The 14,448-nt window shown below is 36.0% G+C and overlaps 1 protein-coding gene across 3 annotated transcripts in view; it reads left to right on the top strand.

Moving 5' to 3' along the window:
- The window catches only part of LOC150098898 (centaurin-gamma-1A-like), a 273,420-nt gene that overhangs the window by 167,254 nt on the left and 91,718 nt on the right, over positions 1 to 14,448 (top strand). For all 3 annotated transcript variants that reach the window (XM_090404607.1, XM_090404608.1, XM_090404609.1), the window contains exons 13-14: positions 8,958 to 9,031; positions 13,963 to 14,040. In XM_090404607.1, coding sequence (XP_090260733.1) covers positions 8,958 to 9,031; positions 13,963 to 14,040 — 152 coding nt within the window. The remainder of the gene's footprint in view (positions 1 to 8,957; positions 9,032 to 13,962; positions 14,041 to 14,448) is intronic.

Here is a 14,448-nt window from a genome sequence, read left to right as displayed (position 1 = left end):
CCTGAGTTCCGGGCTGGTAAGCCGGTAAGACAAAAAACTGATATAAAAACGTTTCAAATTTTGGCTTATCTTTTTATATATATATATATATAGAATAGATATATAATTAAAAAAAAAGTTAGGAAAGATTAGCTGATTTAAAAGTACTGTCTCCCACAAATACCTTGAACCTTAACAGTTTGGACTTGCAGAGCATGCCATCAACACTAGACATAGAGTTCATTGGAACAAGACAAGAGTCCTCCACAAAAGTCAGTTCCTTATGGAAACAGCTTTATAAAGAAAGATGAAACTTTACTTCACTGTCCTAACTTAAACTTTTATTTTATTTTTATTATTTTTTTAATAAGTTAGGAAATTTAATGACCTTTTTTAGTTATCTTACATTAGCTACTTAGGTTGGCACCTTTTGGAATTGTCAGTTATTCTTTCAGTTTTGTACTGAAGATGCCTGTGATACTCAAGTGAAAATGATACTAATACATAATATTTTACATGAGTTAATTCTGGTATTATAATTATTTAAATATGTCTACTCATGGTAATTCCTTATTGAAACACATATTGATAAATAGAGATGGAAGTTGTTGTTCTACTGTATAAAACTTGTTCAAATTGCATCTGGATTAATGCTGTAGGGTCATTTTTGAAGTAATAAGGAGACTACGAGAGGTTTGGAGAAGAGACACTAAAATAAGAGTGACCTATAGAGTGGTGATTATGAAGACCTTTGAAAGAATGCGAGGCATAAATTCTGGCAGATGGAAGTAAAAGGGCATGAGGTAATATAGACATTACCAAGAGGATTTTAGAAACTTAATGCAGAATGGGAGATGAAGAGAAAAAGAACAAAAGGGCAATTCCTGGATGTTGTGTAAGTCAGTGGTGAGAAGGAAATAATTTTTTTTCTTCTCTTGGTGCAATAACTAAGCAGAATGTATTGTCAGTGCAGTGAGGAGAGAAATGGTGAATGAGCTTCGGGCTATTTGGTTTCCCCCCCCCTGCACTGTAATGGCATATAACGATATGATATGAGGGTTGCAACGATATGAGGCATCTCAAGAGTTTGTGATTTGGTGGAAGTTTGATAATAAAATATTCTTTAAAAAAAAAAAAAATTAGGATTTGCCTGTATGAAGAAGTTGTAAAGGGATATGTTTAGTTCTTTCCATTAATCTTTCAACTGAATATATATCAGGCTTTGCTATGAAAGTCTATATGCATGACACAGTAGCAATAAAGTTATTTTTTTATTTATGAATAAAAAACAACAGAATAATGAACAGAAGTCCCAGTTATATTTTATACAATTGTGACTATTACCTATGCATATTAGTGTAATATTAGGCCACTATTTCTTAAATAAAAAAATATTTGAGGAAAAGAATGTGTATAAAATATCAAAAGCTAGTCCTAGTTAGTCAATTGTCATGGTTTCTATCATCTCTGATGCACACTCTGATAGATTGACAGCAATCTTCTGCAGCTATAAAATGGTACTTGCAAGCACTTCCTTATTTTAATTACTCTATGCACAATTTTAGATGATTCAGTCTCCTTTTGTTTTCAAGAAATTCTAAGGAGTATCTGTTAATTGTTGTATATAGTCAGTGCATGTTGATATGTTTTCATGTTGGATGCATTTTATTTAGATTGATTCTGTTATATAATCTTGCTGCTATTTTCTGTTACTGTCTTACAAGATAGTATTAATAGAACTCACTAGTGAAAATAATACTTTTTCTGTACTGAGGGACTTGAGACTTGTTCAGTAATTTGTTAATATGAGAGTTGACTATGCTATAACAAAAATTTATGAAGATTAGTATTGGTGATTCTGTGTAGCCAGTATCAATGAGAATGCATACTGGCTTGTATGGCCAGGAGAAGTTGCAGACAGTGTGGCCAGCATAACATAGCTTGGAATAGGAGATTGGTGGAATGCACCAATATCTTAGTTTCACTTTTAGATCTTATCCCTTTCCTTTACTTCCTTCCTTGAGTCAAATTTTAGGCTTTTGATAGAATCTTGCACTAGCACTGAGAAGTACACTTTTGCACATTATTGAATTAATGATAAGAGTGGGGTTATGATGAACTGAAGAGCCAGCTTGAAGCAGTGCCATGACATAAGAATCTGAATAAAACAATTGTAGATTGTATATCCAGACTCGGGAGGAGTTACAGATAAAAGGAAAAAAGTTGTGAAGAATATATAAAGAGAAAGGCAAACAGCAAGCTCACGAGCAATGCAAAGCACAAGCAAGAAGGGTTACCAGCAGTAAGGAGGGCCAAAGAAGATTCCAGAAAGTTCTCTTACTATGGGAGGATAACTTTAATAATTGCTGATGGTAGGGAGATAAGAGAAGTAGACAACAAAATAGTTGAGTTACTGAACAGTCATTTTGCAAAGATGTACCATCCAGCTGGAGATACTACAGTCCCTGATCTGATATTGGCAGATTTGAGAATAAAGGCAGATGAACTGAAGGATGATTACGATGTTGCAGATATAATACAGATATAATGTGGGATAAATATAATATCAGCTTGTGTATTGTGAGAATGCAAGAGAATTGGCAGCTCTTCTGACCAAGCTGTTTAATTTGTCTCAGCTTGGAGAATGTGCCAAGGAAGTGAAAAGAAGACAAAATAGTTCTGCTTTTGCATAAACAAAGCTCTAAGACAAAATTAGAAAATATGATTGTGAATGGAATGTCACATTTCCTTCCAGTTTGTGGCAGGTGTGATATCACCCAGGAAGCCAGTCATATGAAGCCTTCTGTGAGGAAAGAATATATATGGAACTGGCTTCCTGGGTGATATCACACCTACCACAAACTGGAAGGAAATGTGACATCCCATTCACAATCATATTTTCTACTTTTGTCTTTTTTACACATTTTACACACCTCCCTAATCTCATTTGAAGAGAGGGATATCTCCATCTTTTTCTCCTCCTCAGACGAGATCTCCTGTTGTTCGCAATGCAGATCCATCAGTTCATTGGTGGTCAACTCCTGGCCATGTTCACCAGCTCTTGAATGTCGTCCTCATTCACCTCCAGTCCCATGGTCTTCCCCAAGGACGCAATTTCATCGACAACTGGCAGCTCTTGTTCATGAGCAAACCCCTCAACGCAATCAGACTACAGTTTTCTCCAAGCAGAATTGAGAGTTCTCTTGGTGACCCCATCCCAGGCTTTATTGATGATCTTGACGCAGTTTACGATGTGGAAATGATTTTTTCAAAACTCTCAGAGGATAAGGTTAGTTCCTTGTCACCTCGAAGCATCGCTGAAATAGTGCCTTGGTATAAAGCTTTTTAAAGTTCGAAATGACCTGCTGATCCATGGGCTGGAGTAATGTAGTAGTGTTGGAAGGAAGTAACTTGACCTTAATGAACTCTAATTCTTCCAATAAGTCATCCTCAAGGCCTGGAGGATGAGCAGGAGCATTATCCATAACCAGCAAGACTTTTGAGTGGTTTTTCTAAAAGGTATTTCTTCACTGCAGGACCAAAGACTTCGTTAATCCACTCAACGAACAAGATACAAGTGACCCAAGCCTTGCTGTTGGACCTCCACATAATGTTTAACTGACTCTTCTGCACCTTGCATTTCTTTGAAGGTTCATGGATTCTCAGAATGATACACGAGCAGGGGCTTGACTTTGAAATCGCCGCTTGCATTAACACACAGCAAGAGGGTGAGACGGTTTTTCATGGACTTGTGACCGAGCATTGCATTCTCTTCTGCTGTAATGTAGGTCCTCTTTGGCATCATTTTCCAAAAAAGCCCCATCTTATCGCAATTAAAAACTTGCTGCGGCAGGTAATACTCGGAAACCACGAGCTTCTGGAACTTGACAACGAACGCCTCAGCTGCCTTTGCGTCCGAACTCTCAGCCTCTCTGTGCTTCACAACACTATGGATGCCACTTCTCCACTTAAAGTTATCAAACCATCCCCTGCTCACCTTAAAGCCTTCTTCATTTTCTGTAGACATACCTGGCAGTTTACTTACAAGGTCGGCGTACAAGGCCTTCTCACAGATCAATTTCTTGGTCACAGTATCACCTGCTAGTTGCTTCTCGTTTATCCACACCAAAAGCAACTTTTTTACATCTTCCAGAATACGTGGCCATTGCTTTGATACTCTCGTGACTCCTTTTGCTACATCTAGCCCCCTTAGTTCTTTCATACTGTGAAATCATTAACGTAGACTTCTTATAAAATCTTGCGATGGCGGCCACTTGCATACCTTGTTCGTGCTTCCCTTCTTAACTTTTATCGTAATCATCTCCTTCTTCTTACCACCTTCCTTTTCAACCATTTCTTCATTGGGGCCATTGTCGTAGTACAATTAATAAAGAATAGTCACTACGTTTGGACACAAAATAAAAAAATTATTTATGCACACACACATGGTCACAACACTAGCATGAATGTTGACTATACGAATGAGGTATGCTGACTGAGACCGAGCATGCGAGACGATTATCCACAATCCTGAGCGGCTTGTGATCATGTGACGCTCAGCAGTGATAATTCCTGAGCCGCTTCACGCAAGACCCGTGCCGGTATTCCATCCAATCCCACAGATGTATTCACATTAAGGTTCTGTAATAGACTATTCACCTCCACTTCATTCATCACAATTTCCATATAAACTAATGGTTCCTTCATTTTTTCAATGTCACCACCTGGATGATATACTTTTGCAAAGTGCTCGCTCAGTAATTCCACTATATCGACTGATTCAGTGACCTCCTTACCATCGTCATTCCTTAAAATCATTTTGCCGTGTACAGTTTTTTGTTGCTTGCAACATATTGAAAGAACTGGTTGGGATTCTCTTTAGCTTGCATAGCTAGTTTCCTTTCATAATCCGCTTTTGTTTTTTTACCACACTCGTTACCCTTCTGACCTGCGCTTTATACCGTTCATGTGCCTGCAGGTCACCTTTCTCTTTAAATTCCCTCCACAGTTGTTTCTTTTTTTGCAGCTCAAGCTTAATGGTGTTATTCATCCATTTAACCCCTACTTGTTTTACTATTCGGACCCTAGGTATACAATCAGCCATAACCTCCTGTAAATGTTCCTTGACCACTTCTCATGCTCTATCGATATCCAGCCCTTGCAGTTTTTCATGCCAAGGCACTGATCCAAGCAATCTCCTAAGCTTGTCATACTTGCCAGCACAGTAATTCCACACCTTTAGCTACCTCCCAGGTCAAGACCTTATGATCACTCTCACCAATTTGGCTGTAACGAATATGACCATGTGGTCATATTCGTTACAGCCAAATCCTCAGATGCTATTACCAGGTCATGCACACTCAAACTCCTAGTATTTTCAATTACATGCTGTCTCAGATAGTTATCCCTTAAGAATTGAATAAAATCCATTTCCTTCCTCACATGTGTCCTCTCCTCCTTCCAATCAATGTTACCATAGTTGAAATCCCCCATAATAATTACCCTCTTTTCACTCATTTCATCAATTTGTTTATGCACACTATCTCCACCATCTATTCCATCACCTGGTCTATAGCAGCACCCAAGTATATATTTTGTTCTGCCAGTCTCAATCTCACACCAGATAGCCTCAAACGAGCCCTTTTCAACAAACACCAATTTAATGTGGAAGAACTACTTCATAGAAGACTCTGCAAATAGCATTCCCTAAACAGTTTCTTCTACATTTGACTCACCACACCGTGAAAAGAACCTGGACCTTACCTGATTTCTGCAGCTTCAAGAACATGATTTGAGTCCCCACCCTCATGAACTGCAGAATTTCCTCTTCTACTATTTCTCAAACTTTGAACATGACATTCCTTTAACTTGTCTTCATATGCAAAATTCCACAGGCTAGATATAATTTTGGTTACCCCAGTACTCAATCTTTTGAATGTTTCCTCTTCTTCATGGAATCCAGATATGGTCTTATCAGTGAGAGAACCTTATTTCTATAAGCTAGTTTTGTAGGGAACAACTGCAGTTGTACAGCATGAAGACTTAATGCGATTGCTAAAGTTGAACTCACTGTTTACTATTGCCCATGATTGTGATATTAATAACTATCATAGATTAATAAATATCATTGTCTGAGAATGTAGTGAGTATGGAAACATTAAATGAAATCAGATTTGTCTGTCTGTAATAATTATCAGACTTCCATGGTGCCAAACTTATCATTAGAGGGCTTTCCATTAAAGATACGTACACACACACACACACACACACACACAGACAAATCTGATTTTATTCAATGTTTCTATACTCACTACATTCTCAGACAATGCATTCAAACTCATTAACCACTCGCCATGCAAAAAACCTACTTACTCCCCTGTTCACATCTTTGCTATACACATTCCAGAGATGGGCTCTTGTTCTATTGCCCCCCCCCCCCTCTCTCTCTCCCATTCTCTGAAAAAGCTCTTACACATTAATCTGATAACAAACACCATTTTAATGTGGAAGAACTTCTTCATAGAAGACTCTGCAATTAGCATTCCCTAAATTTGTCTTCATTCCTCAGCATTTCAGAGATCAGAAACCTGGTAAGATCCAAGTTCAGGAATCAGGTAAAGTCAATTTTCAAAAGAAAATTTATCCCAAATTAACCAAGATCAAAACTGACCTTGGTCAATTTTCTAGACCCTATCCAGTATATCCTTATCCCCATGAAATCCAGGTGACTAAATTTGCAAACAATATAAAGTCTCAGTAATCCTGATTGAGACCTTATACAATGGAACCAGAGCTTCTTGACAACTCTGTCCTTCTCATCATTCTCATAATCTGGCATAAGGTCTTTCCAGTTTTAGCAGTGTGACCCTAAACTTCAGGTCCTTGTCCATCACGCTCAGTTTTCTGATCTCTGCCTATTTCAAAATTTCTCCATAGGTTACATATATTGCATCCCATCTTTGTCTACTAAATTTCAAAACCTTATAGTATGCAACATTAAACTGGGAGCTCCACTTATACACTTATTCACATCCTCCTGTAAAACTATGATTTCTGCTCTTCATAGTTCTTCCCAATTTGCATCATATGCACATCTCCAGTTAAACCTGTACTAATATCATTTGTGGAATACTACCATATATATCTTATAGATACCTGACAACCAGTCATCTATTCCAGCATCTAATTCTATCTGTTCCAATTTAGTTACCGACATCTTATTTAGTTACTGACTATATAGCAATCTGTCAAATGCCTTACAATATCTAAATATACCACCTCTATATATATGCACTCCCTTGTATTATAAGTATTAATGCTTTTAATGATAAGGTGATATTATTTTTTTGTTACCAAGCAGTTTATGGTTGAATCATAATCACAGTATTGTTGAATGCTAACCTTTAACAAATGCTTTTTTTTTTTTACTAAAATAAAGAGCCAGAACGCTTTGGTTCAACAATGCAAAATTATATTAGTGGATAAAATCCAACATTATTTCAAAGCTCAATGTAGAAACTATGCAAGCTTCGTAAAAGAGTTGACCAGAGAGCTTACAGGAATACACTCACCAGCATTCGCAAGTTGCCTTAGTGCTTTTCCACATAAAAGACATAAACACTGCTCAAGCGTTTATATATTCTGCCTTTTATTGGTCCATTTTGATAAGGTTTCACTGACAGCTGTTTCAAACTAGTAGAGGCTAGGCAGAAACCTCAAGAGAGCAAAAACTGTTGTTCAGTACTAAGGAACTTGAAATGTCGAAGAGGTGTATTTTTTGTAAGCAAACTCTCAGTCGGTGCATGACCTGGTTTCAGAATTCATCACTTAGTCTTTTGCACACTTTTTTTTTTTTAAAAAAAAACGGTTTCTGTCATATTTTGCAATAGGCAACATAAGGCATCCTAGTGCATGCATGTTAAGGAAAGTGGAGAGAAATATACCTAGGGTTTTAATACAGTTTTATCTAATTTTGTTGATGTGTGTGTGTGTGTGTGTGTGTGTGCCTTTTTTAACATTTTTCTGATATGAAGCTAGTCTGCATACTAGATTTATCTTTATCTTAGTTGAAACTGCTCATCTGTGATAACCATGTCCTGATGAAACCATATGGACTCATCATTTACTATACCCATGTTGTTATGCTTCTGGGGACTGGTTACTGCACTCAGATTTATTTATAACACCTTAATGTCCCATACACAATTCTCGACTTTTGTTTGCTCATGCTTGAGGAGATGATATAATAGAGTATATATTCTTCTCAAACATTTTGCTACAATCTCATCCACAGTAGTAATGTAAGGGCATTCAAACAGAGTTAAAAATTTAGTAGTTGGCATTTATTTAATTTCTTGTTCAAAGGTGATGTCCTTCATAATGGACTATGTTTGTAGATCAAAATTAAATGACTTCTTTTATTTTACATATACTTATTCAGAATTTATTCCTCAAACAAATTAAACACTATAAGAACCGTGAAGCATTTGAGAGTTTTAGCAAATGGTTTCATAAAGACTAGTTTAAATGTACAGCAGGGGCAATATATTTTTTAATCTATTACAGGATTATTCAAAATAATTTTTTCTGGAAAAAATTGTGCATAAAATTGTTCATATAATACAAACAGTTTTGATTGAAAAAAACAACAACTACACATTGTTGATGTAGTATTATATGCAGAGATGGAAGAATTTTTACTCAAGTTTTTTTCATTCCTAACCAGACAAACTGACCTGGAGAAAACATCATTTTACACATACAGAAAAATATATTTAGGCATAAGACTTAACCACCTTATCCTAAAATTATGGTTATGAAAGCCAATCTGGGAAGTTTGTGGATCTTATAGGCCTGTAAGTACTGGGGATTATTGATTAATTATGCATGTTTATAAATGATCAAAGTAATTTAAAATAATTGTATCAAAAAATTACTGCTCTGACAAATGTATTAATTTAGTTATTTTCACTCCTCAGATTCTGATGGTTATGAGTTTATTATTGTTTCCTTGGACAATAAGCAGTGGCATTTTGAAGCATCAAGTACAGAGGTAAATTTAAAATTTTGAATAATATCTTAGGTTTCTTAAAAATATGAGTATAGATTTTTAAGACACAGGAGAAGCATTGGGGAAGGGGAAGAAATAATACAAAAAAAAAAATTTGTTTTTTTCTCATGTCTACTAGTTTATTTTAAAAAATTTAAATTTCCATAGTGTTAAAAAGTTATTAAAATAACTAATAAATTCTGTTCTTGATTTATTTTACAGTTTAATAGTTTCATGCCATTTTTTTTTAACCTGGATGTGATGTCTGATCAGAATATAACTAATATTGATAAATTAAGCATAATTCATTGAGCTATGAATTGTGTTAATTGTTAATATTCATGGAGTATTTCATCTCCTGATTTACTGTATATTTAATTTATTAGGTGATATAATCTAATAATTTCAGTACTGATTTTCAGATCAAATCATTCATAGCTGATTGTGTAGGTGTATACAATCGTTGTAAAATGAAATGATTTGTTTGCTAGCTGAGTTCTACTTTTTTTTTTAATCAAGTATTTTGCTAAATGGTTTAAATTTACTCTGTAAGTGGATAGTTCATAAATTTTGCAGCATTTAATGTTTGACGACATGATGTTTCAAAATCATGTTCTTAAACCAAATTCTCTGTTAAAATAATTTCTTACCAATTAATTTATAATTCCACAAATTAACCAAATATTTTAAAGAAAAAAATTAATAAAAATCTTAGTCCACTTAGTCTTACTTCCGATGTTACTTTCAGCAGTTTCAGGAAAAAAAAAAAATTAAGCATTTAAATACCTAATATAATTTTGAAGAAAAAGTAAAATAAGATTTTTTTTATCCTCTTCTCATCATCGTGGTGTCAACGCACTGTCTAGGTAGATCTAGGTCATAATTTAATTTTATGTGTGTAAACTGTGTTTTTCCTATGTTAGAGTTGGGCATATTTTTACAGGCAGAAGGAAATGACATAACATTCAGTATCAAAATACAATTTTTATAAAGAAATTTATAGTTTGCAAACTCTCTGCATCCTGAAAGTACTTGCATATGTGTCACATATAAGTAAACTTGACATAATTGTTATGTCATCTTCATCAGTGTGAAGGTACCATACGATCCCTTGGGATAGTTTAATATCTTTAACAATTTTTTTAGCTTTTTCTTTTAGACATTAGATGAATTACTGTATTATATCAACATATTTTTGAAAAAACAAACCACAAATACACTGATTTTTAGTATGCAGTGGCATTTTCTCCATACATAGACGTCATGCTATAGGTTTTGCTATGCTTGTATGAAGAGGAGGGAGGATTGATATAAGAATTTATCTTTAATATTAGAGATCTGAAAAACCACTTCAAGCCTTCAGTAAACAGAGTGGTAGTCACACTAAATGACAAAAATCATCTCTTGCTCAGGACTTTCGCCAGCATCCATGTTAGAGTGGGATTGAAAGCTGCAGACTGTTGATTAGTGAATGAAGATGCCATTCCACTCAGCCAGTCAATGTAGTAAATTAAGTGTATGATTCAGGAAATCCTGTACTCTTTATAAGATCTTGTTATAACTGCATACTACTTCGATTTGATCTTGTGTCCAGGATTCTGGGGGAATGAGAGAATAGTGGAGAGGGTACAGAAATGAGTAACCAAGATGAAATTACTTCTGGAAATTTGGGTATAAGGATAAATTAAATTGATTATTATTATATGAGCACCTCCGTGGATTCTGAAGTTTATCGTACCTCTATTTCAACCCATTAACAGACAAAGCACTCACAACCAACTTCTGGCAACCCATTCCACTCATTCATAACTCTCCACGCAAAAAATCTAGTCCTCACACCCCTACTAACCACTGTCTTTATTCAACTTCCAGGGATGACCCCATGTTCTGGCCCTCTCTAGCAAAGTTTTGAAATATCTCCCCTGCATGAATCCTATAAATTCCTTTAAGCAACTTAAATGTTTCTATCATATCCCCTCCTTTTCTCCTATCAACCAACTTCTGCAATTTGTAAACTCTCAATCTGTTCTCATAGGGAACATTTCATAGATCACTTACCATCTTGGTCACTCACCTCTGAATCTTCTCAACTGCTTCCTCATCTCCAAGCAACCCAGGAGACCAGATCTGAGGCCAGTAATTCAGGTGTGGGTGTATCGAGGCCTTATAAAGAGGAATAACAACTTCCTTATCTACTTGTTAAAGTGTTCTTCAATAGCCAAGTAATCTTATAGGCTACCTTAAGCAGTATGTTCTCTTAACTTTAACTCTGTCTACCACCACCCCTAAATCTCTAGCTTCATCTATTTCCTGGAGTACAATGCCATCAATGTGATACATGGCTTGTAATCTGTTTATCCCAAAATGCATGACTTTGTATTTCTCAACAATAAACTGATACCCATTATCTTTCACCCATACTGACAGCCTATTTAAATTGTCTTGCAAGCTCTCTCCATCACCCTGATTAACTATTCAGTTATCTGCTGATGATTTCACATCATCAGCAGAACAACTAAATGTTTCCTTTCAGGTTATTTCCTATATCATTTATGTACAAATTAAACACTAGTGGTCCCAGCACTGAATCTTGCAGCACACCACTAGTCACCTGTTGTAGTCTTGATTCTACCTTTCCATATACCACTTTTTTGATATCTGTCCAGCAGCCACCCTCTAATCCACCTAACCAGTGTTATATCTATCCCCATTCATTCTAATTTGCATAACAGTTCCATGTGGTATTCTGTAAAATGTCTTTGCAGAATCCAGCAGAATCATCGTATAGCCATTTCCTTTATCTAACTTAGCTATCATTCTATTATCAAAAGTTAGTAAATTACTAAGGCATGGCTTACCCTTCACCAAGCCATGTTGCCCTTCATATAGTATCATATCTTTATCCATCCATTCTTGAATTCTCTTTTTGACAAATTTTTCTAGTACTTTTACTACCATGCCTCAGATACTGATTGGTCTGTAATTTGCTATTGCAGTCTTAGAACCTCCCTTATGCAAGGGAATTATTTTGCCCTCTTTCCACTCCCTTGGAACTCTACCAGAGCTGAGACTAAGAGTCTAGTCAAAGGCACTGGCAATTTTCTTGCACATTCTTGCAAAATCTGAGTTGATATCCCATCTAATCCCAACAGTTGTATTTGCATTGAAATTCTATAATATCCTGAGAACCTCCAATTCATCCATCTCTGTCCCCACATTAGTGTCTTTCATAAGTTAAAGCAGTAACCTCACTTGGATGATATGCCCTTGCAAAGTGGTCACTCAGTAACTCAGCTATTTTATCTGCTTCTATCACCTCATGACCATCATCACTCATTAAGATTAATCTTCCATTTTCATTCTTCCTCTTACTTGCCACGTAACAAAAGAACTCTTTGGATTTTCTTTGGCTTACTCGGCTAGATTCTTCTCGTAATCTGATTTTGCCTTCCTTGCCATGCTGGTCACCTTTCTCCTTATATACCATCTTTTGAAGAAGAAGAAGAAATCCACAGTATTTCTTCTTCTTTTTCTTCTGTATTTCATGCTTAATGATATTAGTCATTCCTCTAACTCCTATCTGATTAACCCCTCCTTACCTTAGGTATACAATTTAATATTGCTTCCTCTAGATGATCCTTAACTATCTGCCATGCATTTCTTACATCCTTACTATGCAGAGTTTTATGCCATGGCACAGATTCAAACTTCCTCCTAAGTTGATCATAATGCCCTACCTTGTAGTTCCACATATATATAGATGACCCTTAACTATCTCCCATTCACTTCTAACAACCTTACTCTTTGGAGTTTTATGCCATGGCACAGGTTCAAGCTTCCTCCTAAGCTGATCATAATTCCCTGCCTTATAGTTCCACACACATCTCTTGACAGAATATTCCTCATGCTGTACAATCTCCCAAATCAAAAACGCATGGTCACTTTCACCAATCAGTGGCAATGTGGTCATCTTGGTTATGGATAACTCTTCTGATCCTATGACCAGTATATATATATATATATCTATATATATAGTTCCACATAGATGACCCTTAACTATCTCCCATGCACTTCTAACAACCTTACTCTTCAGAGTTTTATGCCATGGCACAGGTTCAAGCTTCCTCCTAAGCTGATCATAATTCCCTGCCTTATAGTTCCACACACACACACACACACACCTCTTGACAGAATATTCCTCATGCTGTACAATCTCCCAAATCAAAAACGCATGGTCACTTTCACCAATCAGTGGCAATGTGGTCATCTTGGTTATGGATAACTCTTCTGATCCTATGACCAGGTTCAATACTCTCACACCCCTAGTCCCTTCCATCACATGCTGCCTCAAGGAATTATATCTTAGTAAGTGTATGAATTCCATTTTCTTCCTGCCACGTGATCCTTCCTCCCAGTCGAGTCCCTTATAATAATCACTTAACCTGTACTTGTACTAATTAGCCGATGTAAGTCTTCCAGATCATCCGTGGACTTTCCTGGCCTATAAGCAATAACCAACTGTATATTTTGTCTTACTGGCCTTGATCTCACACCAGACTGCTTCAGATGAACAGGGAATCAAACTTTGTTTGTGAATAAACTTAAGGAGATTTTGACTGGTGGGTGGGTCTTTCATTAATGATTGCTTGGAGTTTCCCAATCTGGAAAATAAATGCTGTCAAAGTAGAAAAGGTAATATACTGGATGATACAATTTGATAAAAAATTTTTATAGGATGGAAGTAGTGAATGGGCAGGGAGTGAATTTGAATGGCTTCTGGTGTAAATGATAAGTGCATTGTTTGTGAATGAAATTAAGGTGAGTTGACTGGTGTGCATGAATAGCATAGGCCTTCCATAATGACTACATCGCAATCTACTCTTTGTAGGTTGCGATAATAATAATATTATCTGACATAAAACATTATTTTTCAGGATCGTGAGGCCTGGATCTCTGCTATAGAACAGCAAATTTTGATTAGTCTTCAAGGAAATGAGAGTAGTAAATCAAAGGTAATGTAGTTTTTTTTATAATTCTCGTGAAGTTTTAGCTTAAAAACTCCTTTAATCACAAATCCTGTTGACTGTGGACAGCATGTTGTTCATGCAGCATGCCCTGTTCATGTCCTCTTCGTCGGGACAGCATGACTATTTTATACAGATATTACTTTCGAATGCTCCAATGTATATTTTATTTATATTAATTCCATACATTAGAATTGGCAGTACCTATAGTAGGCTAATACTGTCTGCATGACTAAGAGGTTTTTAAAGGACAGAAGGATCCTGTTAATATTTATTTTTGAGGAGTTTAGTTCCAGTTCATCTGCCTCCCCTTTGTGAAGGTAGATGAACTGGAACTTATTATTATTTGGATGTCTCCATGGTGTCAGAAGACTCATCATGGGAGACCTACACTAA

Source organism: Typopeltis vanoorti, chromosome 15 (assembly GCF_054136105.1).
Source record: "Typopeltis vanoorti isolate ZY-2024b chromosome 15, IOZ_Tvanoo_1.0, whole genome shotgun sequence".
In the NCBI taxonomy this organism is placed as follows: Eukaryota; Metazoa; Arthropoda; class Arachnida; order Uropygi; family Thelyphonidae; genus Typopeltis; species Typopeltis vanoorti.
Note: the sequence above shows the minus strand (reverse complement) of the source record. Positions and strands in the feature narration are given on the sequence as shown.